Below are 26,070 nucleotides of genomic sequence, written 5' to 3'. Positions count from 1 at the left end.
GGGGAGGCAGAGGTTGCAGTGAGCCGAGATCGCGCCACTGTACTCCAGCCTGGGTGACAGAGCGAGACTCCATCTCAAAAAAGAAAAAAAAAAACATGATGTGAGATCTACTGGCTTAGCGAATTTTCAGCACACAATATAATATTAACTAGTCACCATGCTGTACATTACATCTCCAAAGGTATTCATCCTGCATAAAATAACTAATTCTTACTATTATTTTTATACTTCATTTTTTAAATGATTTTAGAAGCAATCACTATTCAAAAAACTAAAAGTAAAAGTCACTTTTACTTTATTGAATCATCCAACTTGAGAAAAGAATGGAAAACATGAATGTTTCTTATATAACTACCTGCTCACTGATTCCTGTTCCTCCGTAAACACAGACCACTCTAAGTCCCAAAGTCTTGGAAAACTTCTTACACTCTTTAGTAATCTGTAAAGCCAGTTCTCGAGTTGGAGTCATGATGACAGCTGGAAAGATAAATACATCAGTAGCCTAACCACCAAAATTCTTAAGGCTATGCTTTAAAGTGTTCAATTTAACCTTTACAATAAAGTTCAGATTGTTTCACCTAATTTTTGTTTTGTTATGCATCCCTGAAAACTATTTCAAAAGTTGTATAACAGCAGAGGTTGTGGGGAAGGATAAATATAAGCAGATTTTTAAAAACATGCTAAAAGAAGATAAATGACAGTTAAATGCCTCATCCAACCCTCAGGAAAATACTTGGTTCAAAAGAATGCAAACAGTTTTCTAATGCAAATCACAGAACAAAGAAAATCAAGTGACTCACTGTGCCACAGAAGCCATACTGCTGCTTCCAGAAACAACCTTGGTCTGAGGGGCACAGACAGAGGAGAGATATACTATGCCCCGTGTTCCTAAGAGAGAAGCTGAACAACTTTCCAAAACCCTACTCAACTTTCCAAGAGTTATCTCTGCCAAATTGAATCAAGAAACCAGAATATAAACAAGTAATCTTGAATGAAATGCTGGCATTATAGCCTGTTAAGGCCAAAAACTACCTAGGAAAATATGTTTCCCTAGGATATCTTCCATGTCGCTTTTATATATCCACTGATACTGGGCTAACAAACCTCAATATAAATAAACAGATAGATGCACGAGGAGTCTACCTGCCAAGTCAGAGTTTAAAAACTGAGCTGTGCCAGGAGAGGCTGTTTTTGTACTTCTGAGATGTCACTCCAGAGCTCTGAAGATTCTCACTCCACCTGCTGGTAAGGGGAAATCAGCCCCAAAGTGCCAAATTGATAAAGAAAATGTACATAAAGACATCTTCATTGTCATAATTAAGAACATTATAAACTATAAGGTCTTTCTGTTTGACAACAAAGCTGTTATTTGAAAAATAGTTTAATGAAAAGAATTGTACCTATTGGCCCCTCTCCTTCCTCTAATGACCTCTGATCCATGATATGTCTAAACATGGGCAACAGAAAAGCAATGGTCTTTCCACTTCCTGTTTTGGCAATGCCAATCAAATCTCGTCCAGACATTATAGCAGGAATAGCTTGGGTTTGGATGGGCGTGGGCTTTTCATAGCCATGCCTTAAAAAGAAAACCAAAGGAAGAAAAGGTAAGAATTGAGATTGCTGGGCCCCAGACAGGTCCTATGTGTTCCCATAAAAATAAACTTCCAAAAGGTGGTATATATCATACAATAAAATACTATTTGGCAATAAAAAGGAATGAAGTACTAACACATTCTACAATATGGACTAATCTTTACAACATTATGTAAAGTGAAAAAGATCAGGCAGTAAAGACTATATATTGTTTGATCCCATTTACATGAAATGTTAGGAATAGCCAAATCTATTCTAGAGACAAAAAATAGATTAATGGTTGCCCAGGGGTAGGGAGAGGGGAGAAGACTGACTACTAATGGACAAAAGTTTCTTTTTGGGATAATGAAAAATTTAAAAATTAGGCAGGGCGCAGTGGTTCATGACTGAAATCCCAGCATTCTGGGAGGCTGAGATGGGAGAATCATTTGGGGCCAGGAGTTGGAGACCAGCCTGGTCAACATAGCGACACCCCATCTCTTTAAAAAAAAAAAAAAAAAAAAAAAAAAAGGCCGGGCATGGTGGCTCACGCCTGTAATCCCAGTACTTTCAGAGGCCGCAGCGGGTGGATCACCTGAGGTAGAGAGTTCGAGACCACCCTCACCAACATGGAGAAACCCTGTCTCTACTAAAAATACAAAATTAGCCAGGCATGGTGGCACACGCCTGTAATCCCACCTACTTGGGAGGCTGAGGCAAAAGTATCACTTGAACCCAAGAGGCGGAGGTTGCAGTGAGCCAAGATCGAGCCACAGCACTCCAGCCTGAGCAACGAGAGTGAAACTCCGTCTCAAAAAAAAAAAAAAGGCCAGGCATGGAGGCTCACGCCTGTCATCCCAGCACTTTGGGAGGCTGAGGCGGGCGGATCACGAGGTCAGGAGTTTGGGGCCAGCCTGACTAACATGGTGAAACCCCGTCTCTACTAAAAATACAAAAATTAGCCAGGCATGGTGTGGCACACACCTGTAGTCCCAGCTACTTGGGAGGCTGAGGCAGGAGAATCACTTGAACCCAGGAGGCGGAGGTTGCGGTGAGCCGAGATCACACCACTGCACTCCAGCCTGGGCAACAGAGTGAGACTCTGTCTCAAAAAAGTAAATAAATAAAATTAAAAAAAAAAAATTCAAAAAAATTTTCAAAAATTAGACTATTGTGATAGTTGCACAACTACAAAAATACACTAAAAATCATTAAGTTGGCCAGACGCGGTGGCTCACACCTGTAATCCCAGCACTTTGGGAGGCTGAGGCGGGTGGATCATGAGGTCAAGAGATCGCGACCATCCTGGCCAACATGGTGAAACCCCGTCTCTACTAAAAATACAAAAATTAGCCGGGCATGGTGGGGCGTTCCTGCAATCTCAGCTACTCAGGAGGCTGAGGTAGGAGAATCGCTTGAACCCGGGAGGCGAAGGTGGCAGTGAGCTGGGATTGCGCCACTGCACTCCAGCCTGGTGACAGAGTGAGACTCTGCCTAAAAGAAAAAAAAAAGAAAAAAGAAAAAACCGTAAGTTGCATAATTTTTTTTTTTTTTTTTAAAGACAGAGTCTCTCTCTGTCACCAGGCTGGCGTGCAGTGGCATGATCTCAGCTCACTGCAACCTTCACCTCCCAGGTTCAAGCGATTCTGCTGCCTCAGGCTCCTGAGTAGCTGGGACTACAGGCTAGCTGGGACTACAGGCATGCGCCACCACACCCAGCTAATTTTTGTATTTTTAGTAGAGACGGGGTTTCACCATGTCAGCCAGGATGGTCTCGATCTCTTAACATCATGATCTGCCCTTCTTGGCTCCCAAAGTGCTGAGATTACAGGCGTGAACCACAGCGTCCAGCCAAGTTGCATAATTTAACCAGCGCTTTGGGAGGCCAAGGTGGGGGGATCACTTGAAGTCAGGAGTTTGGACCAGCTTCACCAACATGACAAAACCCTGTCTCTATTAAAAATACAAAAATTGGGTGGGTGTGGTGGAGGGTACCTGTAATCCCAGCTACTTAAGAGGCTACGGCATGAGAATCGCTTGAACCCAGGATACAGAGGTTGCAGTGAGCCAAGATTCTGCCAATGCACGCCTGACGGACAGAGGCGGGAGGCTCTGTCTCAAAAAAGAAATAAATAAATAAAAAATTAAAAAGGCCAGGCATGGTGGCTCATGCCCGTAATCCCAGCACTTTGGGAGGCCGAGGCGGGCAGATCACCTGAGGTCAGGAGTTCAACGCCAGCCTGACCAACATGGTGAAACCCTGTCTCTACTAAAAATATAAAAATAACCAGCTATGGTGGCACACACCTATAGTTTCAGCTACTCGGAAGGCTGAGGCAGGAGAATTGCTTGAGCCCGGGAGGCCGAGGTCACAGTGAGCGCAGTGAGATTGCACCACTGCACTCCACCCTGGGCAACAGAGCAAGACTCTGTCTCCAAAAAAACAAAAACAAAAAAACAAAAACCAGTTGTATAATTTAAAGGGTAAATTTTGATATGTAAATTATCTCAATGAAAGTTTTTTAAAACGTAAGGGTTTTTTTAGAGTAAAAATGTAACTCAGGGAGACACTGGTGTGGAAGGACTATTTTGAGCAGCAAGACACAGAAAACATAAACAACCACCAACCACTTACTTCTTGAGGGAATTTAAGATCTTCATGGAAATTCCACACTGGACCCAGGATTTAATTGGTTTGGGGCAACCTTTTCCTTTAACTGTAATGCCCTCCATTTCCAATCGAAACACATTTACCTCTACAAAACAAAACCCAGATTAAAAGTTCTTAAATATTGTTCTATTGGTGTCTTCTACTTTTCAATTAGGCATAAGATTAACAAACTTTAACTCTTATGCCAGACCCAGTGGCTCACACCTGTAATCCTAGCAACTAGCACTTTGGGAGACAGACGCAGGCAGATCACTTGAACCCAGGAGTTGAAGACCAACCTGGGCAACATGGTGAAACCCTGTCTCGACAAAAAGTACAAAAATTAGCTGGGTGTGGTGGCACATGCCTATAGTCCCAGCTACTCAGGAGGCTGACATAAGATCACCTGAGCCTGGGGTGGGAATGGGGGGTGTGGTAGGAAATCAAGGCTACAGTGAGCAATGACTGCACCACTGCACTCCAGCCTCTAGCCTGGGCAATGGAGTGAGACCCTGTCTCAAAAAAAAAACAAAACAAAACCAACAATTTTTTTTATTTTTGTATTTTTTTAGTAGAGACGGGGTTTCACCATATTGGCCAGGATGGTCTCAAACTCTTGACCTTGTGATCTGCCCGCCTTGGCCTCCCAAAGTGCTAGGATTACAGGTGTGAGCCACTGTGCCCGGCCTAGTTTTTTGTATTTTAGTAGAGACGGGGTTTCACTGTATTGCCCAGGCTGGTCTCGAACTTCTGAGCTCAGACAATCCGCCCACCTCGGCCTCCCAAAGTGCTTAGATTACAGGCGTGAGCCACCGCAGCCGGCCAATTAATTTTTGATCATTTTAAAAATATTTCCAAAACACCCTCCTTCATGAGACACTATCCACATTTCTCTTGAGCAATGTGAAATGTATCCTCTTCTGTTCCCTTATAACCAGTAAATGAAAAAATGGAATTTTACCTTCTTGAGACATTTTTGCTAGTTCTGGAACTTCAACATAGAAGTTTTTCCTAAATGGCTCATATTCAATTTTTCCATGATCAACTGGTTCTAGAAGCTTTCGCTGTTTTGTTTGATACCCTGTAAGGGCTGTCTGAAGATCAACTTCTTCCTCCTCTGAAGAATACTATAGTTTAAAAGAAAAAATTAAAGCGCTAAGTTCATTACTATTTTCCCCTTGTGGGAAGCAATACTCCTAGCTTTTCAAATCTTCCTCTCCTAGAAACTACTCTAATATTTTACTTTCTACGACACACTGTTTGACCCACAAGATTTTTATAGTGCTCCAGCACACTTAAACCTCATAATTTTAAAATCACCTCAAATGACGTATGTCACCTTGAATTAGAAACGTATCAAGCAGCTCCTGAAGAATTTTTCAACTTAGTTTTTTTTTCTTTGCCTTTAGAAGGTTAAAATGCCAATATAAAGCTAAAACAGTAATCATCAGAGACAGCTCTAATAAGGTTTTGCTACTGTTTTTACTATATAAATCTTTACAATACGTGTTAATGGAAAGAAAATTAATTCATTCTGTTACTCCATTTTTTTCTCTCCATATTGTATGCCTGAAGTGAGCTGATGAGGGGCAGAAAGATCATACAGTTAGGAATGAAGACATCAGAATGTTCCACTAAACAGATATTTAACTAGATACTATTATACTACTAAGAATAGCAAGAATGTCTCTCAATTCTGGGAATTTCTCCTAGCTCACACAAATGAAACGCACATCTCCATGAATGCTTTCTAATAAATGCTTCCAGGATAGTATCATAAACAAAGTCAAAATTAAGAAAAATCACCTCCATGGCATCCTGGTCATTCTCCATCAGCTCACCTTTCTTCTTATCAGAATCCACAACTGCTTTTTTGGTTGTCACAACAGTGACAACTTTTGTGACCGTTGGCCCAGACTTCTAAAATAAAGAACAAATATAGAATATTTTGCAAAGCTGAAACACAAGTTATATGACTGCTGAAGCACACAGTAACTGACACAATTTCATCTTTAGTTTTTTTTCTTTTTTTAGTGACATGGTCTCAGTCACCCAGGCTTGAGTGGTGTGATCATAGTTCACTATAACCTCAAATTTCTGGGCTCAAGGATTCGTCCCATCAGTCCTCCTGAGTTGCTAGGACTACAAGCACATGTCACCAAACCCAGTTAATTTTTTTTGTTTTTTGGTAGAAAGAGTCATGCTATGTTGCCCAGGCTGGTCTTGAACTACTTGGCTCCAGTGATCCACCAGCCTCAGCCTACCAAAGTTCTGGGATTGCAGGTGTGAGCCAGGGCATTGTGCCAACTGAGTTATTAAATGAAAAGACAAACAATAGCCTGTTTTTCTCATTAATTTGTATAAATTTTTAAGCATAATATAATTATATTTTATAATACATCCATTTATAATTTACTGTATTATAAATAATTTTATATAATTATACATACTTTATTTATTTATTTATTTATTTATTTATTTATTTATTTATTGAGACAAAGTTTTGCTCTTGTCACCCAGGCTGGAGTGCAATGGCATGATTTCAGCTCACTGTAACCTCTGCCTCCTGGATTCAAGCAATTCTCCTGCCTCAGCCTCCCCAGGAGCTGGGATTACAGGCACCCGCCACTAGTCCGGCTAATTTTTGCATCTTTAGTAGAAACAGGGTTTCATCATGTTGGCAGGCTGGTCTCGAACTCCTTACCTCAGGTAATCCACCCACCTCAGCCCCTGCAAAAGTGCTGAGATGACAGGCGTGAGTCAGCACACCCAGCCAATTATATATATATATATAACAATAATATATGTAAAAATATATATAATATATACACATATATGCACACACATATACACACATATACACATATACATACACACATATACATATACACATATACATACACATATATACATATACACACACACACACACACACACACACACACACATATATTTTTTTCAGACTGAGTCATATTCTGTCACCCAGGCTGGAGTACAGTGGTGTGATCTAGGCTAATTGCTCCCAGTTCAAGCTATTCCCCTGCCTCAGCCTCCCAAGTAGCTTGGATTAGAGGCGTCCGCCATCACACCCAGCTAATTCTTGTATTTTTAGTAGAGATGGCATTTTGCCATGTTGGCCAGGCTGATCTCTAACTCCTGACCTCAGGAGATCCATCTGCCTCGGCCTCCCAAAATGTTGGGATTACAGGCATGAGCCACCACGTCCGGCATGATTATGTATTTTTGAACTACTACTAGGCTAGGTACAGTGGTTCATGTCTGTAATCCCAGCACTTTGGGAGGCCAAGACAGGAAGATCACTTGAGTCCAGGAGTTCGAGACCAGCCTGGGTAACACGTGAGATTCCATCTCTATAAACAATTAGCCAGATGTGGTGGTACATGCCTGTACTCCTAACTACTAAGGTTGAAGCAGAACGATCGCTTCAGCCCAGGCGTATGAGGTATGATCATGCCACTGCACTCCAGCCTGGGTAACACAGCGAGACCCTGTCTCTAAAAAACATTTTCTTAAATAAAAAATAAAATAAGGCCGAGTGTGGTGGCTCACGCTTGTAATCCCAGCACTTTGGGAGGCCAAGGCAGACAGATCATTTGAGGTCAGGAGTTCAAGGCCAGCATGGCCAACATGGTGAAACCCTGTCTCTATTAAAAATACAAAAATTAGTCAGGCATGGTGGTGGGCGCCTGTAATCCCAGCTACTCGGGAGGCTGAGGTAGGAGAATCACTTGAGCCTGGGAGGCACAGGGTGCAGTGAGCAGAGATAGTGCCACTGAACTCCAGCCTAGGCAACAGAGCAAGACTCCATCTCAAAAAAAATAAAATAGGGCAGGTGCAGTGGCTAATGCCTATAATCCCAGCACGTTGGGAGGCCAAAGCAGGTGGATCACCTGAGGTCAGGAGTTCGAGACCAGCCTGGCCAACGTGGTGAAACCCCATCTCCACTAAAAATACAAAAATTAGCTGGGCGTGGTGGCAAGGGCCTGTAATCCCAGCTACTCAGGAAGCTGAGGCAGAAGAATCACTTGAACCCAGGAGGTGGAGGTTGCAAGTGAGCCGAGATTACACCACTGCATTCTAGCCTAGGCAACAAAGGCGACACTCCATCTCAAAAAAATAAATTAAATTAATATAAAATAAAATAAAATGAGGCTGAGCACGGTGGTTCACGCCTGTAATCCCAGTACTTTGGGAGGCCAAGGTGGGAGGATCACCTGAGGTCGGGAGTTCGAGACCAGCCTGACCAACATGGTGAAACCCGGTCTCTACTAAAAATACAAAACTTAGCTGGGCATAGTGGCAGGCGCCTGTAATCCCAGCTACTTGGGAGGCTGAGGCAGGAGAATCGCTTGAACTCGGGAGGCAGCAGTTGCAGTGAGCCAAGATTGCGCCACTGCACTCCAGCTTGGGCAATAGAGCGAGACTCTGTCTTAGAAAAAAAATAAATAAATAAATAAAATGAAACAAAATACTACTAAATGGTATTTTCCAATCACTAGGCAAGCCAGGGGCTTGTACTGGGAGCCTGAATAAATCAACAAATAACACAGGTAAAAGTCACGGCCCTTAGAGTGCTTACATTTTAGAAGGGAGAAGGGACATACTGTAAACACAAAAAAATTATATAATTTGTCAAAATGTAATAAATGCTATGAAAAAGAGGAAAAATAGAATAAAGTGAGGGGCATCAAGGGTATCAAAGACACAGCTGGGCATGGTGGCTCATGCCTGTAATCCAAGTATTTTGGGAGGCCGAGGCAGGTGGTTCACTTGAGGCCAGGAATTCGAGACCAGCGTGAGCAACATGGTAAAACCTCATCTCTACCAAAATACAAAAATTAGCCAGGCATGGTGGTGCACACATGTAGTTCCAGCTACTTGGGAGGCTGAGGTAGGTAGACTGCATGGGCCTGGGAGGTGGAGGATGCAGTAAGCCAAGATCACACCATTGCACTCCAGCCTGGGCAAAAGAGAGACTCTGTATCAAAAAAAAAAAAGAGTATCAAACACAGGAGCGCTAGAGAAGTCTCCAGAGAACTTACTAAAAAGGTTAATATGTAAGCAAAGATATCAAACAAAGTTGATGGTGTTAAAAGAGTGACTTTTGAAAGAACACTTATAGCTAAAATTTACCAGTATCTCTGGTACTTAGAAAAAGTACTGCCATCTCTCAGATGAGGAGAAAGAAAACTGTTAGCTTTACAAAGTCAAGCCAATCACTAGGACAATGCAATGGAGAACTCAAGTTACCCAAGAGGAAACAGAAATCTTTAAAAATAAGAAATTCCATACCTTTTCATTTCCCCCACCACCTTTTACACTTCTCATGTTAAATTTTTTTACTTCCTCTTTCACTTCTTCCATGTAAGCATCTAATGGATCTAACTCCTCACCCTCCATTTCATTTCCCTCCTTTTCAGCTTCTGCAGGATCATCTTCATCATCTAAAATACCAGAATACACATTCTTTAAACATCTGTTTCAAAATGCAGTATTTCACAATCAGACCACACCCCACCTCTCTAACCTTTTCTGCCACTGCCCAAACACCCCTTTTCCAATTACTCCAGCCATCCAGCAGTTCAAATGCTCATATTCTGAAGTTTTTCCATTTTTACATGAAGCATGTATTACTTCTGAATATTAACAATGACAAAATAAATATGAATAAAACATAAATTGGTTGTAAAAGGGTCAAAAGATTAATTATGCCAAAAAAGGTGATCTCCAATAATAGATTTTACAGCTATACAGCTGGATGCAGAACTACAAACTTTCTCTGCTAAATGACGTTTTTTTTGAGACGGAGTCTCGCTCTGTCACCCAGGCTGGAGTACAGTGGCACAATCTCGGCTCACTGCAAGCTCCACCTCCCAGGTTCCTGAGTTCACACCATTCTCTTGCCTCAGCCTGACGAGTAACCGGGACTACAGGTGCCCGCCACCATGCCACTAATTTTTTTTATTTTTAGTAGAGAGGGGGTTTCACCATGTGAGCCAGGATGGTCTCTAACTCCTAACCTCGTGATCCGCCCACCTCGGCCTCCCAAAGTGCTGGGATTACAGGCGTGAGCCACCACGCCTGGCCTTTTTTTTTTTTTTTTGAGACAGAGTCTCGCTCTGTTGCCCAGGCTGGAGTGCAGTGTTGTGATCTCAGCTTACTGCAACCTCTGATATCCTGGGTTCAAGCGATTCTCCTGCCTCAGCCTCCTGAGTAGCTGGGATTACAGGCGTGCGCCACCATACTCAGCTAATTTTTGTATTTAGTACAGACGGGGTTTCACCATGTTTGTCAGGCTGGTCTCGAACTCCTGACCTTGTGATCCACCCACCTCAGCCTCCCAAAGTGTTGGGATTACAGGCGTGAGCCACTGCACCCAGCTAAATGACATTTTCAATTACAGTCGATCCCTGAACAACATAGGTTTGAACTGCATGGGTCCACATGGAAGTAAATTTTCTTCCACCTTTGCCACCCCAGAGACAAGACCAACTCCTCCTCCTCTTCTTCCTTCTCAGTCTACTCAATGTGAAGACAACAAGGATGAAGACCTTTAAGATGATCTACTTCAACTTAATGGACAGTAAGTATATTTTCGCTTTCTCGTAATTCTTTTTTTTTTTCGAGACAGTCTCACTCTGTTGCCAGGCTGGAGTGCAGTGGCACCATCTTGGCTCACTGACGGCAACCTTCACCTCCCAGGTTCAAGTGATTCTTCTGCCTCAGCCTCCCGAGTAGCTGGGACTACAGGTGTGCACCACCACACCAAGCTAATTTTTGTATTTTTAGTAGAGACGGAGTTTCACCATGTTGGCCAGGATGATCTTGATCTCTTGACCTTGTGAACCACCTGCCTCAGCCTCCCAAAGCGCTGGGATTACAGGCATGCACCAGCGTGCCCAGCCTCTAATTCTCTTAATAACATTCTTTTCTCCAGCTTACCATATTAAAATAATACAGTATTCAATACATAAAGCATACAAAGTATGTGTTATTCAACTGTTCATGTTATTGGTGAACAGTAAGCAGGTAATGCTTAGTTTCTGGGGAGTAAAAAGTTACATATGGATATTTCACTGTGTGGGGGTTGGTGTGCTTAGCTACCAAGTTGTTCAAGGGTCAACTGTATTTTTCTTTCAATTACCTTTCAATCACAGAAGATAGCATATCTCAGTTATGTAAAAAAGATTAGATTGTCTAGAATTAAGACATCACGACTACTTGGCTGGGCGTAATGGCTCACACTTGTAATCCCACTGCTTTGGGAGGCCGAGGCAGGTGGATCACGAGGTCAGGCGTTTGAGACTAGCCTGGCCAACATAGTGAAACCTCATCTCTACTAAAAATAGGCCAAGGCGGGCGGATCACAAGGTTAGGAGTTTGACACCAACCTGGCCAGTGTGGTGAAACCTCGTCTCTACTAAAAATACAAAAAAATTAGCTGGGCGTGGTGGTGTACACCTGTAATCCCAGTTACTCAGGAGGCTGAGGCAGAGAATTTCTTGAACCCGGGAGGCGGAGGTTGCAGTGAGCCGAGATCACAGCACTGCACTCAAGCGTGGGCAACAGAGCGAAAAAAAAAGACATCATGACTACTTATAGATAGAATCTATTTAAACCATTCTTTGGAACTTTCACAGACAATGGACCAAAATCCCATTTTCCTATAAAATTCCACAATCTCCTACTTTATTAAAATCTCGAAAGTCAAAATCAGATGTGAAGGGAAATGTTTCCATCCTAAATTATGAAATATCAGCAGCCAGGCACAGTGGCTCCTGCCTGTAATCCCAACACTGAGAAAGGTCAAAGCAGCAGGCTCTCTTGACCCCAGGAGCTCAAGACTAGCTGGGTAACATATCGAGACCCTGGCTCTTCAAAAAATGACAAAATTAGCTGGGCATGGTGGCTCACGCCTGTAATCCCAGCACTATGGGAGGCCAAAGTGGAAGGATCACCTGAGGTCAGGAGTTCAAGACCGGCCTGGCCAACATATTTTTGTACTAAAAATACAAAAATTATCCAGGCATGGTGGCAGGTGCCTGTAATCCTGGCTACTTGAAAAGCTGAGGCGCAAGAGAATAGCTTGAACCTGGGAGGCGGAGACTGCAGTGCCGCCTGGGTGACAGAGCAAGACTCTGTCAAAAAAGAAAAAAGAAAAAGACAAAATTAGCCAGGCATGGTGGCTACTCTGGAAGCTGAGGCAGAAAAATCACTTGAGCCCAGGAGGTCGAGGCTGCAGTGAACTATGACTGTGCCACTGCACTCCAGCCTAGGCAAGAGAATGAAACTATCTCCAAAAACATAAAAAAGAAAAGAAAAATCAGAGGAGGCACTTGAAAGCATGCCCTTAATTTACTCTCCTTACTAACGTTCACATTGGTATAATATATTAAAGAGCTATTTACTGGCTATGCCCAATAACACTCAATGATTCATTCTAAAGTAAAATCAGTGATGCTTACTAAACACAATTCTATATTTCAAATTACAACATAAATATTAAAAGGAGCTTTTACAATCTCAATTCCACTTCTGGGTATATAGTTCACAGAACTCAATACAGAGACTCAAACAGATATTTATACACCAATGGTCACAGGAGCATTACTCACGATAACAAAAGGGTGGAAACAACCAAATTATCCAATGGCAGGTGAATGAACAAACAAAACTTGGCATATATATACAGTGAAATATTATTCAGCCATATAAAGAAAGGAAATTCCAACATGCTACAACATACATGCACCTTGAAGACATTATGCTAAGTGAAATAAGCCAGACACAAAAAGACAAATATGTATTATGATTCCACTTATGTGAGGTAGCTAGACTAAACAAATTCAGAGACAGAAAATAGAGCAAAGGTCACAAGAAGTAGCGAGAAAAGGCGTCATAGAGTTATTTAAAAGGTGCAGAGTTTCTGTATGGAATGACGAAAAAGTCATGGAAACAGACAGTGGTAACGACTGCACAACACTGCAAATGTATTTATCACTGAATTGAAACCTGAAAATGATGAAAATGGTAAACAGCATATTATGCATAGTTTTCAACAATAAAAAAGATTAAAAACCCCTTATGAAATATTATTCATATAATATTCTACATGAGGTGTTATACAGGCTATTAGGCTAAAAAATATACCATCATCGTCCTCTAAACTCCACTTTTTCCCTTGTTTCATCTCTTCGATTTCCTTTTTCAGTTCTCCTATGTTTTCCATAGCCTTTTTACGTTGCTCTTCTCGCCATTTTTCTACTCTTTCTTTTCGCTTTCTCATTTCTTCTTCCAGCTTATTCTGGTCAAAGTTCTTGGGGGAATAAAAGAAAGAAAGAGATGGGGGAAAATAAAAAGCAAAACCAAATTTAATAATTTTGCTCCAAGTGACATTCCAGTAAGTTCTTCAAAGTATAAAGAAGGGGAAAAAAGGCATATATACAAACTCCTCAGGGTAGACTTAGATCACACACCTTTATAAATATACACACAAATATATTACCAAAATGAAATCACAAAAAAAGCATCTTCAAATAAGAAAGCCAAAAGATAGATTTCAAACACTATAAATTAATCTCATTTTACTTACAAGCATTATGCACACATAAACTTTATTTCTTCCTAACAACAGAAACTAATTAGCAAGCAAAGTTTCCCAGTTATTCTCAATTTTAATCCCCTAAAAGCCTCCAAAATTGCCTCTATGAAAAGCAATTTTCTATTACAAGTTAGAAAATAAACGACATCAACATGATAAAGAAATTTTGTAGCCAGGCACATGGTAAATGTCTGTGGTCCCAGCTACTTGGGAAGCTGAGGCTAGAGGATCCCTTGAGCACAGGAGGTTGAGATCAGCCTCAGCAACAAAGGGAGGCTCTGTGTTATTAAAAAAATACAAGTTTATGGCCAGGCATGGTGGCTTACACCTGTAATCCCAGCACTGTGGGAAGCTGAGGCTGGAGGATCCCTTGAGGTCAGGAGTTGGAAACCACCCTGGCCAACATGGTGAAACCCTGTCTCTACTAAAAACGCAAAAATTAGCTGGGCATGGTTCCCCATTCCTGTAGTTCCTCCTTCAGGAGGTTGAAGCAGGAGAATTGCTTCAACTCAGGAGGCGGAGGTTGCAGCGAGCTGAGATCACGCCATTGTACTCCGGCCTCAGCAACAAGAGCAGAACTCCGTCTCAAAAAAATGAATAGGCCAGATACGGTGGCTCATGCTTGTAATTCCAGTGCTTTGGGAGGCAGAGGCAGGCAGATTGCCTGAGGTCAGGAGTTCAAGACCAGTCTGGCCAACAGGGGGAAACCCCATTTCTACGAAAAATACCAAAAAATTAGCTGGGCGTGGTGGCATGCACCTGTAATCCCAGCTACTCAGGAGGCTGAGGCAGGGGAACTGCTTGAACTCCCAAATTCCTGGGATTACAGGCATGAGCCACAGCACCTGGCCTCATGTCTAAATTCTTAAGTCTACATTTTTTTTTTCCAGACAGAGTCTCGCAGTCACCAGGTTGGAGTGCATTGGCGGGATCTCAGCTCACTGCAATCTCCAAGTCCAGGGTTCAAGCCATTCTCCTATCTCAGCCTCCCGAGTAGCTGGGATTACAGGCACATACAACCACACCCAGCTAATTTTTGTATTTTTAGTAGAGACAGGGTTTCACCATGGTGGCCAAGATGATCTCAATCTCTTGACCTCGTGATCTACCCACCTTGGCCTCCCGAAGTGCTGAGATTACAGGCATGAGCCACCATGCCTGGCCTTCACGTTTGAGACAGAGTTTCGCTCTTGTTGCCCAGGCTGGAGTGCAATGGTGTGATTTTGGCTCACTGCAACCTCTGCCTCCCAGGTTCAAGTGATTCTCCTGCCTCACTCTCCCAAGTAGCTGGGATTACAGGCATGCGCCATCACGCCTGGCTAATTTTTGTATTTTTAGTAGTGACGGGGTTTTACCATGTTGGTCAGGCTGGTCTCGAACTCCTGACCTCAGATGATCCACCTGCCTTGGCCTCCCAAAGTGGTGAGATTACAGGCACAGGCCACTGTGCCCAGCCTTAAGTTGAAATTTATACAAATTTTTTGGAAGGCAATTGATAATGTTTATATGGTAAGACTGCACTTTGTATGTAAAAACAGATATTGTGTATAGATGTGCAACTTCTTTCAGAAAATTTTCCCACAGGGGTAAATATTATTTAATCTTCCTTTTTTATCTTTCACATCTGGTTATTTTAAAATAAAGCTTACAGCATTAAAAAGAAAAAAATTTGTTGGCATAGAAACAAGTTTGTTTTGATTTTTGAGACAGAGTCTCGCTCTGTCACCCAGGCTGGAGTACAGTGGCCCAATCTCAGCTCACTGCAAGCTCTGCCTCCCGGGTTCACACCATTCTCCTGGCTTAGCCTCCCAAGTAGCTGGGACTACAGGCGCCTGCCACCACGCCTAGCTAATTTTTTTTTTTTTGTATTTTTAGTAGAGACAGGGTTTCACCATGTTAGCCAGGATAACTTTGATCTCCTGACCTCATGATCCACCCGCCTCGGCCTCCCAAAGTGCTGGGATTACAGGCGTGAGCCACCGCGCCTGGCCCATAGAAACAAGTTTGATGGCCAGGCACGGTGGCTCACACCTGTAATCTCAGCACTTTGGGGGTCCGAGGCAGGTGGATCATGAGGTCAGGAGTTCAAGACCAGCCTGGCCAACACAGTGAAACCCCATCTCTACTAAAAATACAAAAATTAGCTGAGCATGGTGGTGCATGCCTATAGTCCCAACTACTTGGGAGGCTGAGGCAGGAGAATTGCTTGAACTCAGGAGCCAAGAATGTGCCACTGCACTCCAGCCTGGGCAACAGAGAGAGACAGACAGAAAGAAAGACAGAAAGAAAGAAAGACAGAAAAGAAAGAAAGAAAGAGAAAGAAAGAAAGAGGGAAAGAAAGAAAGGAAAGAAAGAAAGAAAGAAAGAAAAGAAAGAAAGAAAATTATTTTTAAGTTAATAAACATACGCCAGCATCTTTTTCTTTTTCATCCTCCTTGTCATCTTTGTCTTTTTTCTTCTCTTTAGAACTTTCCCCACCATCAGTTTTCTCTTTGGACCTAGATCTACCAAAAAAATAAAAGAGACAAGAGAAATGTCATTCATTTGTACTTAGAAACATTCATTTTTAAATTTTTTTTTTTTTTTTTTTTTTGAGACAGTGTCTCACTCTGTCGCCCAGACTGGAGTGGAGTGAAATGGTGCGATCTCAGCTCACTGCAACCTCCACCTCCCGGGTTCAAGCAATTCTCCTGTCACAGACCCCCGAATAGCTGAGATTACAGGTGCCAGCCACCACACTCATATAATTTTTGTATTTTTAGTAGAGACAGGTTTTCACCATGTTGGCCAGGCTGGTCCTGAACTTCTAACCTCAGGTGATCTGCCCACCTCAGCCTCTCAACGTGCTGGGATTATAGGCATGAGCCACCTCGCCCGGCCTTAAAATACTTTTACAGGTGGGGTAAGGTGCCTCACACTTATATACCCAGCACTTTGGGAAGCCAAGGCAGGAGGATCAATTGAAAACAGGAGTTAAAGAGATCAGCCAGGGGAACATAACAAGATCCAATCTTTCCAAAATATACTAAGAATTAGCTGGGTATGGTGGTGTGCACCTGCAGTCCTACCTACTGAGGAGGCAGAAACAAGACGATCACTTGAGCCCAGCAGTTCGAGGCTGCAGTCAGCTATGATCCCATCACTGCACCCAAGCTTGGGTGACAAAGTGAGACCCTGTCTCTTTAAAAAAAAAAAAAAAAAAAAAAAAAAAAATTGGGTCAGGCATAGTGGCTCATGCCTGTAAGCTCAGTATTTTGGGAGGCCAAGGCAGGAAGATCACTTGAGCCCAGGAGTTCGAGACCAGCCAGGATAATACAGTGAGACCTCGTCTCTATTAAATTAAAACAAAAAATACATAAGTACACTTACTAGACTTGTATTCCAATATTTAGGTAAGAAATAAACTTCTAAGAGTCAACTGTGTTTTCATATTCCATTAACAAACACCTGGAGGCTAGGCATGGTGGCTCATGCCTCTAATCTCAGCACTTTGAGAGGCCAAGGCAGGCAGATCACGAGGTCAGGAGATCGAGACCATCCTGGCCAATATGGTGAAACCCTAACTCGGCCGGGCGCGGTGGCTCACGCCTGTAATCCCAGCACTCTGTGAGGCCGAGGCAGGTGGATCACATGAGGTTAGGAGTTCTAGACCAGCCTGACCAACATGGTGAAACCCTGTCTCTACTAAAAGTACAAAAATTAGCCGGGCTTGGTGGCAGGCGCCTGTAATCCCAGCTACTCAGGGGTGGGAGGCTGAGGCAGGAGAATCACTTGAACTCGGGAGGCGGAGGTTGCAGTGAGCCGAGATTGCACCATTGCACACCAGCCTGGGAGACAAGAGCAAGACTTCATCTCAAAAAAAAAAAAAAAAAAAAATCCCCGTCTCTACTAAAAAAAATACAAAAATCAGCTGGGTATGGTGGCACGTGCCTGTAATCTCAGCTATTCAGGAGGCTGAGGCAGGAGAATAGCCTGAACCAGGGAGTCAGAGGTTGCAATGAGCTGATATTGCACAACTGCATTCCAGCCTGACGACAGAGCAAGATTCTGCCTCAAAAAAAAAAAAAAAAAAAACCTTGAAAATATAATGAAAAAAATTAATCCCATGACACTAATGGGAAGCATTACTAAATATTTGGAAATTCAACCCAAGAAAAACTGAACATACTACATACAAACAATATAGTTTGTTTATAGGTAGGATAGTTAAAATGTGATAAATGAAGAAACAGACCAATATATTAATATTCTGCAAGATAATTTATATATGTAATAACATTTAAAATCCCAAGGGACATGCATTTCGAATGTTCTAATGTTCTAATGATTTTAGGGGTTTTTTTTGAGACGGAGTCTCTCTCTGTCGGCCAGGCTGGAGTGCAGTGGCGCAATCTCGGCTCACTGCAACCTCCACCTCCCGGCTTCAAGTGATTCTCCTGCCTCAGCCTCCCGAGTAGCTGGGATCACAGGTGTGTGCCACCACACCTGACTAATTTTTTACTTTTAGTAAAGACGAGGTTTCACCATGTTGGTCAGACTGGTCTCAAACTCCTGACCTCGTGATCCATCCACCTCGGCCTCCCAAAGTGCTAGGATTACAGGCGTGAGCCACTTCACCCAGACTTCTAATGATTTTCTAATGTTAAAATAACCTGCCATTCTTGGAATAAACCCAACTTGTTTACGCACCCCAACTTATGGCATCTCATAATGAATAAAATTTCTTAATTTTAATGTAATCAAATTAGTCAATCTTTTTTCTCCTTTATAATTGGTGCTTTTTAAAGTAGTTTAGAAATCCTTCCAGATTTGATGTAAGATACCTAGAGGTGAAGAAGAAGATACTCTCTGGCACAAACTTCTAAAAGGTTTAGAATTTTGCCATCTAATTTGGTCTTTGCTTGGAATTGCTTTTTGTACACAGAATAAGGTAGGCAGTCTTATTTCATAAAAGGATACTAGATATCCCTAGAGCAATTTAAAAATTTTTCTGGCCAGGCACGGTGGCTCACGCCTTTAATCCCAGCACTTTGGGAGGCCGAGGCGGGTGGATCACGAGATCAGGAGATCGAGACCATTCTGGCTAACACGGTGAAACCCCATCTCTACTAAAAAATACAAAAAATTAGCTGGGCATGTTGGCACATGCCTGCAGTCCCAGCTACTCGGGAGGCTGAGGCAAGAGAATTACTTGAACCCGGGAGGCGAAGGTTGCAGTGAGCCGAGATTGCACCACTGCATTCCAGCCTGGGCAACAGAACGAGACTTTGGCTGTTAAAAAAAAAAAAAAAAAAAAATCTTCACTTATTACATCATCACCTCTGTCATCTATCAAATTACCATGTGTATGGATGCCTTTCTGGGCTCTTTACATGGTTCACTAATCTGTCTGTCCACTGCTAAACAAATTGCACATTGTCTTAATTTCTGTTAACTTTTTTTTGTTTTTTTTTTTTTTGAGAAGGAGTTTCACTCTTGTTGCCCAGGCTGGAGTGCAACGGCACGATCTCACCTCACCGCAACCTCTGCCTCCTGGGTTCAAGCGATTCTCCGGCCTCAGCCTCCAGAGTAGCTGGGATTACAGGCATACGCCACCACGCCCAGCTAATTTTGTATTTTTAGTAGAGACGGGGTTTATCCACAATGGTCAGGCTGGTCGCCAACTCCCAACCTCAGGTGATCCGCCCACCTTGGCCTCCCAAAGTGCTAGGATTACAAGCGTGAGCCACCGCGCCTGGCCTAATTTCTTAACTTTTAAGACAAGTCTTGGCTGGGCGCGGTGGCTCAGGCCTGTAATCCCAGCACTTTGGGAAGCCGAGGTGGGCAGATCACTTGAGGTCAGGAGTTCGAGACCAGCCTAGCAAACATGCCAAAACCCCATCTCCACTAAAAACATAAAAATTAGCTGGGATATTACGTCCACCTCTTCATATAATCCCAGGACTTTTGGAGGCCTAGGTGAGAGGATTGCTTGAGTCTACAAGTTTAAGGTTAGTGAGCTATGTTCTTGCCACTTCACTCCAGCCTGGGCAACAGAGTGAGACCCTGTCTGAAAAGAAAACGACAGAGTTTCTACAAAGATGTCTATAAAATACATTTCTGATTGACAGTATGTATTAAGTAAGAATACAATGTATTGAATGTTAAAACTGACAGAATCTATTATTTTCCAGTTGAATTATAAACATTATAACCAATTAAAAATAAAACACTGCCAACAGTTCATGGTAGGAGCCAAATGCAGTTAATTCTCTATAAATATAAACTTGCAGGGAAAAAAAAAAAGGCGCAGAGAAGGGAAGCAGTCCCCAGTCTGCACTATAGATGCAGCCCAATGATAACATTACCTATTCTCAGTTTTCTTGCTTTTATTTCCAGGACTGGAGGATCGGGATCGCCGGCCCCGGCTTCTACTCCTTGAGCGTCTCCTGTCTCTACTTCGAGATCTTCTTCGCTCTCGGCTTCTGTCTCTCTCTCTACTTCTGGAACGTCTGAAAGGGGGACACTTTTCATTTATTCTATGACCAAATGGAGCTACTATTTCAGATCAGGGGATTCTGTCCCACATTGAAAGAATCTTAATCACTACCATTATTAAAGGTGGAGGTCTCAATGAAGTAAAGCCAAGTCTTATAAGTGCTCAACGAAAAAAATGAGAATACTAATTTATTTGTTTCATTTTTTTAAAGACAAAGTCTCACACCTGTCACCCAGGCTGGAGTGCAGTGGCACAACTGCAGCTCACTGCAACCTCTGCCTTCTGGGTTCAAGTGATTCTCCTGCCTCAGCCTCCCCAGCAGCTGGGATTACAGATGTGCATCACCATGCCCGGCTAATTTTTTTTTTTTTTGGAGACAGAGTTTTGCTCTTGTTGCCCAGGCTGGAGTGCAATGGCGCAATCTCAGCTCACCACAACCTCCATCTCCTGGGTTAAAGCGATTCTCTTGCCTCAGCCTCCTGAGTAGCTGGGATTACAGGCATGCACCACCATGCCCAGCCAATTTTGTATTTTTAGAGATGGGGTTTCTCCATGTTGGTCAGGCTGGTCTCGAACTCCCAAACGCAGGTGATCTGCCTGCCTCAGCCTCCCAAAGTGCTGGGATTACAGGCGTGAGCCACCATGCCAGGCCAGAGAATACTAATTTCATAAAGATGTTTGTGAAAAAACCATAATAAATCTGTACTTAACATCGATTGAAAATCGATGGTCTAAGATAGAATATCTAGTTTCAGATAGCCTAAACCTAAGTATAAGGATGGGCATAATGGGTCTACTAAAAGATCACTGATCTGAAGATGAAGAGGCAAGAATTTCTATCCTGCTACTCCTGGTAACTAATGACATGATGAAGGTCAGATCTCCAACTTTCTGGGTCTCAGTTTCATCATCTATAAAATATGGAGACTTCACTAGACATCTTTAAAATCCCTCTTGCTCTAAAATCTTGTGATTCTACTTTCACACCCAAAAGTCAAAGACCAAATGTTAAATAACCATTTTCACTTAAGTACTTGAATTAATTGTGTGAAATTGTTCCTAGGACCACAAAATGTGAAAATGAATTAGTTAGCACTATCCACATTGTCACGGGTGAATATTTTCCCTGAATCCTATGTAACAACAATGTACTCCAATGTCTGAAAAGGATAAAGTTAAATTCTTTCTATGATCCACTCACAACACAATCTTGTCTTCCTTTCCTATTTTAATGAGAAACTGGGCAAGGTATGGTATCTCATACCTGTAGTCCCAACCCTTTGGGAGGCCACTAGCAACACAGTTAAGACCCCCATCTCTATGAAAAGCTTTTTTTAATTGGCTGGGTGTGGTGTGCACAGAAGATTATTTTCTTTTTTTCTGTTTTGAGATGGAGTCCTGATCTGTCGCCCAGGCTGGAGTACAGTGGCACCATGTCGGCTCACTACAACCTCCACCTCCCGGGTTCAAGCAAGTCTCCTGCCTCAGCTTCCCGAGCAGCTGGGTTTACAGGCATGCACCACCACACCTGGCTAATTTTTTTTTTTTTTTTTTTTTTTTTTTTTAGTAGAGACGGGGTTTCACCATGTTGGCCAGGCTGGTCTCAAACTCCTGACCTCGTGATTCACCCACCTCGGCCTCCCAAAGTGCTGGGATTACAGGCATGAGCCAGCATGCCTGGCCAACTTTGTCACTATTAAAAATACAAAAATTATCCAGGCATTGTGGAGCATGCCTGTAATCCCAGTTACTCAAGAGGCTGAGGCATGAGAATCACTTGAACCCGGGAGGCAGAGGTTCCAGTGAGCCTAGATCGTGCCACTGCACTCCAGCCTGGGTGACAGAGTGAGACTCTGTCTCAAAAAAAAAAATAAATTAAAAAAAAAAAAAGATTAAGGCGCTCTTTAGTTTAAATCTATGACAGCTCATTAAAATAGTTTAAGAGGCTTGGAGAGGGTCTGCTTTGTTTCCTTTTTCTGTCTGCTTTAGAGGCTGCTCTAAACACACTGTTTAGCAAAATGAAGAAAGAAAGAGAGAGAGAAAGAGGGAGGGAGGAAGGGAGAGAGAGTGGAAAGGAAGGAGATAGGAAGGAAGGAAGAGAGAGATGGAGGAAGGGAGGGAGGGAAGGAGGGAGAGAGGAAGGAAATTTTACAAATTTCAACAAGGGTGGCAAAAAAAAAAAAAAAAGGAAGGAAAATTAACACCTTGGTCAGCTCTCCTGGAGCAGAATTGGAATAGAACCCTCTAGAATATAACTTATTACTTTTTACTTCATTTTGTATGTCCCTCTGAGGGCTTCAAGGGATGTCTTTGGGTTACAGGAAATACAGCCTAAAGTTTCCAAACTAAAAACACTGTTTGATGGTCGGACACGGTGGCTCACACATGTAATCCCAGCACTTTGGGAGGCCAAGGTGGGAGGATCACATGAGGCCAGGAGATCGAGAGCAGCCTGGCCAACATGGCAAAACACCGTCTCTTTTAAAGACACAAAAATTAGACAGGTGTGGTGGTGCACATCTGAAATCCCAGCTACTTGGCAGGCTTAGGCATGAGAATCGCTTGAACCCAGGAGGTGGAGGTTGCAGTGAGCAGAGATCATACCACTGCACTCCAGTCTGGGCAACAGAGTGAGGCTCTGTCTCAAAAAAGTTAAAAAACAAAACAAAACAAAACACTGTTTGATAGAGTCTTTGTAGGCACATCCTTCTGGGTCTAATCAAACAAGTAGGGGATAAAGAAAAGGGCCTGCAATTGGGCCACCAAACTCCAGTTGAAAACATACTTTTCAAGAAGCCTGCTATAGCTGAGAAGGCCCAATTTATCACTGGTCTTTTGGAAATTAATTAATGTCTTACCTCAGACGCTTCCTGTCCCTTGACCGAGATCTTCTTTTATCCCTGCTACGAGACCTCTCTCTCCTCCTATCTCTATCTCTACTTCTAGACCGTCTGTCATCTCCACGTTTACTTCTTTTGTCTGAGGGTGAGCGACTTCTAGACCGACTTCCAGAGCGACCCCGGGATGCCGATCGTTTTCGATAGTGGCTAGAACAATAATAAGTCAAAGATTAAGTTCAGCAAACACCATTAGCTTCTATTACATTTTATTACATTTTTTCTAAAAATAATTTCAGCAGACAAATTTAACTCTCAAAGAACTTTTTATGAATTTTTCTAAAATTAGGAGGGAAAAAATGAACCCTTCTGCTTCAGCACAGACACATGTAGAGGTGGAAAATCTGTCTTGAAAGAGAGGTAAGGACAGTGAACAAAACAGACCAAGCTCCTGCCTTTGAGCTCCAGGCAGCTTACATTCTGGTAAAGGAAAAGACGGCAGACAAGTGAAGAAACAAACACTGTATATAGTATGTTTATATACAATATAAATATGACATTTGTTACAGAGGCTTGGAGGAAATAAAGGAGCCATGTAGATATACAGGGAATTTTCCACGCAAAAGGCACAAGTGCAAAGTCCCTAAAGAGGAAGCTTGACTGGTGAGTTTAAGGAACAGCAAGGATGCCAGTTGTGGCTAGTGTTGAAAGAGTGACACAGCGTGCCATAAGACGAGGTCAGAAAAACAGCAGGGAAGCCAAACCTGGAAGGCCTTACTGGCCATTATATAAGGACTCTGTCCTTTACACCAAGATGAAAATCTACTGGAAGACTTTAAGCAGAGGAGTGACACAACCTCGTTAATGTTTTTATTTTTATTTTTAGAAACAGGCCTCACTCTGTTATCCAGGATAGAGTGCAGTGATGTGATCACAGCTCACTGCAACTTCAACTCTCTGAGGCTCAAGCAATCCTCCCACTTCAGCCTCCCAAGAAGCTGGAACTACAGGCATGCATCACCACACTTAGCTAATTATTATTATTATTATTTTTTTTTTTAGAAAGAGTCTGGCTCTGTTGCCTAGGCTGGAGTGCAGTGGCGCAATCTCAGCTCACTGCAAGCTCCACCTCCCGGGTTCACACCATTCTCCTGCCTCAGCCTCCCGAGTAGCTAGGACTATAGGCGTCCGCCATTACGCCAGGCTAATTTTTTTTTGCATTTTTAGTGGAGATGGGGTTTCACCGTGTTAGCCAGGATGGTCTCGATCTCCTGACCTCGTGATCCACCTGCCTCAGCCTCCCAAAGTGCTGGGATTACAGGCTTGGGCCACTGCGCCCGGCCACTCAGCTAATTATTTTTATTTTATTTTATTTATTTTTTTTGAGACAGAGTCGCACTCTTGTTGCCCAGGCTGGAATGCAATAGCACCATCTCAGCTCACTGCAACCTCTGCCTCCCAGGTTCAAGCAATCCTCCTGCCTCAGCCTCCCAAGCAGCTGGGATTACAGGCCTATACTACCACGCCCAGCCAATTTTGTATCTTTAGTAGATGAGGCAGTTTCACCACATTGGTCAGGCTGGTCTGGAACTCCTGACCTCAGGTGATCTACCTGCCTCAGCCTCCCAAAGTGCTGGGATGGATTACAGGCATGAGCCACCGCATGCAGCCTTTTTATCATTTTTTTAAATTTCTTTTTTGAGACAAGGTCTCACTCTGTCACCCAGACTGGAATGCAGCAGCTCAACTGCCACTCACTGTAACCTCAACCTACTGGGCCCCAGCAATCCTTCCACCTCAATCTCCAGAGTAGCTGAGACCAAAGGCACACACCACCGCGCCCACCAATTTTTTTTTTTTTTTTTTTTGGGTAGAGATGGTGTCTCACTATGTTGCTCAGGATTGTCTTAACCTCCCGGCCTCAAGCATCTTCCCACCTCAGCCTCCCAAGTAGCTGGGACCAAAAGCATAAAAGCGTGTGCCACTATGCCCACCTATTTATTTCTTTTTATTTTTCATTTTTCTAGAGATGGAGTCTTGCTATGTTGCTCAGGATGGTCTCAAACTCCTGGGCTCAAGCAATCCTTCCACTTAATGTAATCCCAAAATGCTGGGATTACAGGTGTGAGCCACTGCACCTGGCCTAATGTTTTTAAAGTATTATTCTGGCTGCTGAGAGAAGAACAAACCAAACAAAGGGAGGCAAGGACAAAAGGAGAAAGAATAGGCAGGATTAGCAAAGACCAGCACTATAGCAATCATCCAGGCATGAGATAGTGGTGGCATAGATCAAAATGGAAGGTGGAAAGATTTTGAGAAATATCAAAATCTGGATATCTTGAAGCTAGCACTGATGGGATTTAATGATTAACTAAATGTCAAGTGTGACAGCAAGAGAGAAATCACTCAGTTGCCATTTACTAAGATGGGAAGGCTGAGGGAGAAATCTAGGGAGAAGGTGGATCAGAATATTAGGTATCCAAGTGGAGATATATAGTATATAGTTGAAATATTAGCCTGGAGTTCAAGGAAGAGGTTTCTCTAGAAATATAAACTGGACAGCTATTAGTGTACAAAGGCTATTTAAAGCTATAAACCTAAATAAGATCACTAGGAGATGAATGCACCTGATTATCTCTCAAGCACCTCAAGTTCAACCTGTAGAAACCCAAACTTGTTACCCTTCCCTCCCCAAACCATTAATCGTACCAACTTCCGGTCACTAGGCTCAAAACATTAGTCATCATCAATATTTTTCTCTTGCTCTCATTCGATACAATAAATAAAACACCAATTGGCTGGGCACAGCGGCTCATGCCTGTAATCCCAGCATTTTGGCAGGCCAAGGTGGGCAGAGAGCTTGAGCTCAGGAGTTGAGACCAGCCTGGGCAACATGGTGAAACCCTGTCTC

At 42.8% G+C, this 26,070-nt stretch overlaps 1 protein-coding gene across 3 annotated transcripts in view; it reads right to left on the bottom strand.

Annotated features, from left to right (window-relative positions):
* The window catches only part of DDX46 (DEAD-box helicase 46), a 71,979-nt gene that overhangs the window by 43,309 nt on the left and 2,600 nt on the right, over positions 1-26,070 (bottom strand). For all 3 annotated transcript variants that reach the window (XR_010157010.1, XM_517939.7, XM_009449681.5), the window contains exons 2-11: positions 23,181-23,369; positions 20,192-20,335; positions 16,252-16,348; positions 13,394-13,559; positions 9,536-9,687; positions 6,029-6,142; positions 5,184-5,349; positions 4,208-4,328; positions 1,401-1,576; positions 356-477 (exon numbers count right to left, since the gene is read on the bottom strand). Coding sequence is in view for 2 of the 3 variants with exons in the window: in XM_517939.7 (XP_517939.3) it covers positions 356-477; positions 1,401-1,576; positions 4,208-4,328; positions 5,184-5,349; positions 6,029-6,142; positions 9,536-9,687; positions 13,394-13,559; positions 16,252-16,348; positions 20,192-20,335; positions 23,181-23,369 (1,447 nt within the window). In the remaining variant the exon portion in view is untranslated. The remainder of the gene's footprint in view (positions 1-355; positions 478-1,400; positions 1,577-4,207; positions 4,329-5,183; positions 5,350-6,028; positions 6,143-9,535; positions 9,688-13,393; positions 13,560-16,251; positions 16,349-20,191; positions 20,336-23,180; positions 23,370-26,070) is intronic.

This window comes from Pan troglodytes, chromosome 4, assembly GCF_028858775.2.
Source record: "Pan troglodytes isolate AG18354 chromosome 4, NHGRI_mPanTro3-v2.0_pri, whole genome shotgun sequence".
NCBI classification, from domain to species: Eukaryota; Metazoa; Chordata; class Mammalia; order Primates; family Hominidae; genus Pan; species Pan troglodytes.
Note: the sequence above shows the minus strand (reverse complement) of the source record. Positions and strands in the feature narration are given on the sequence as shown.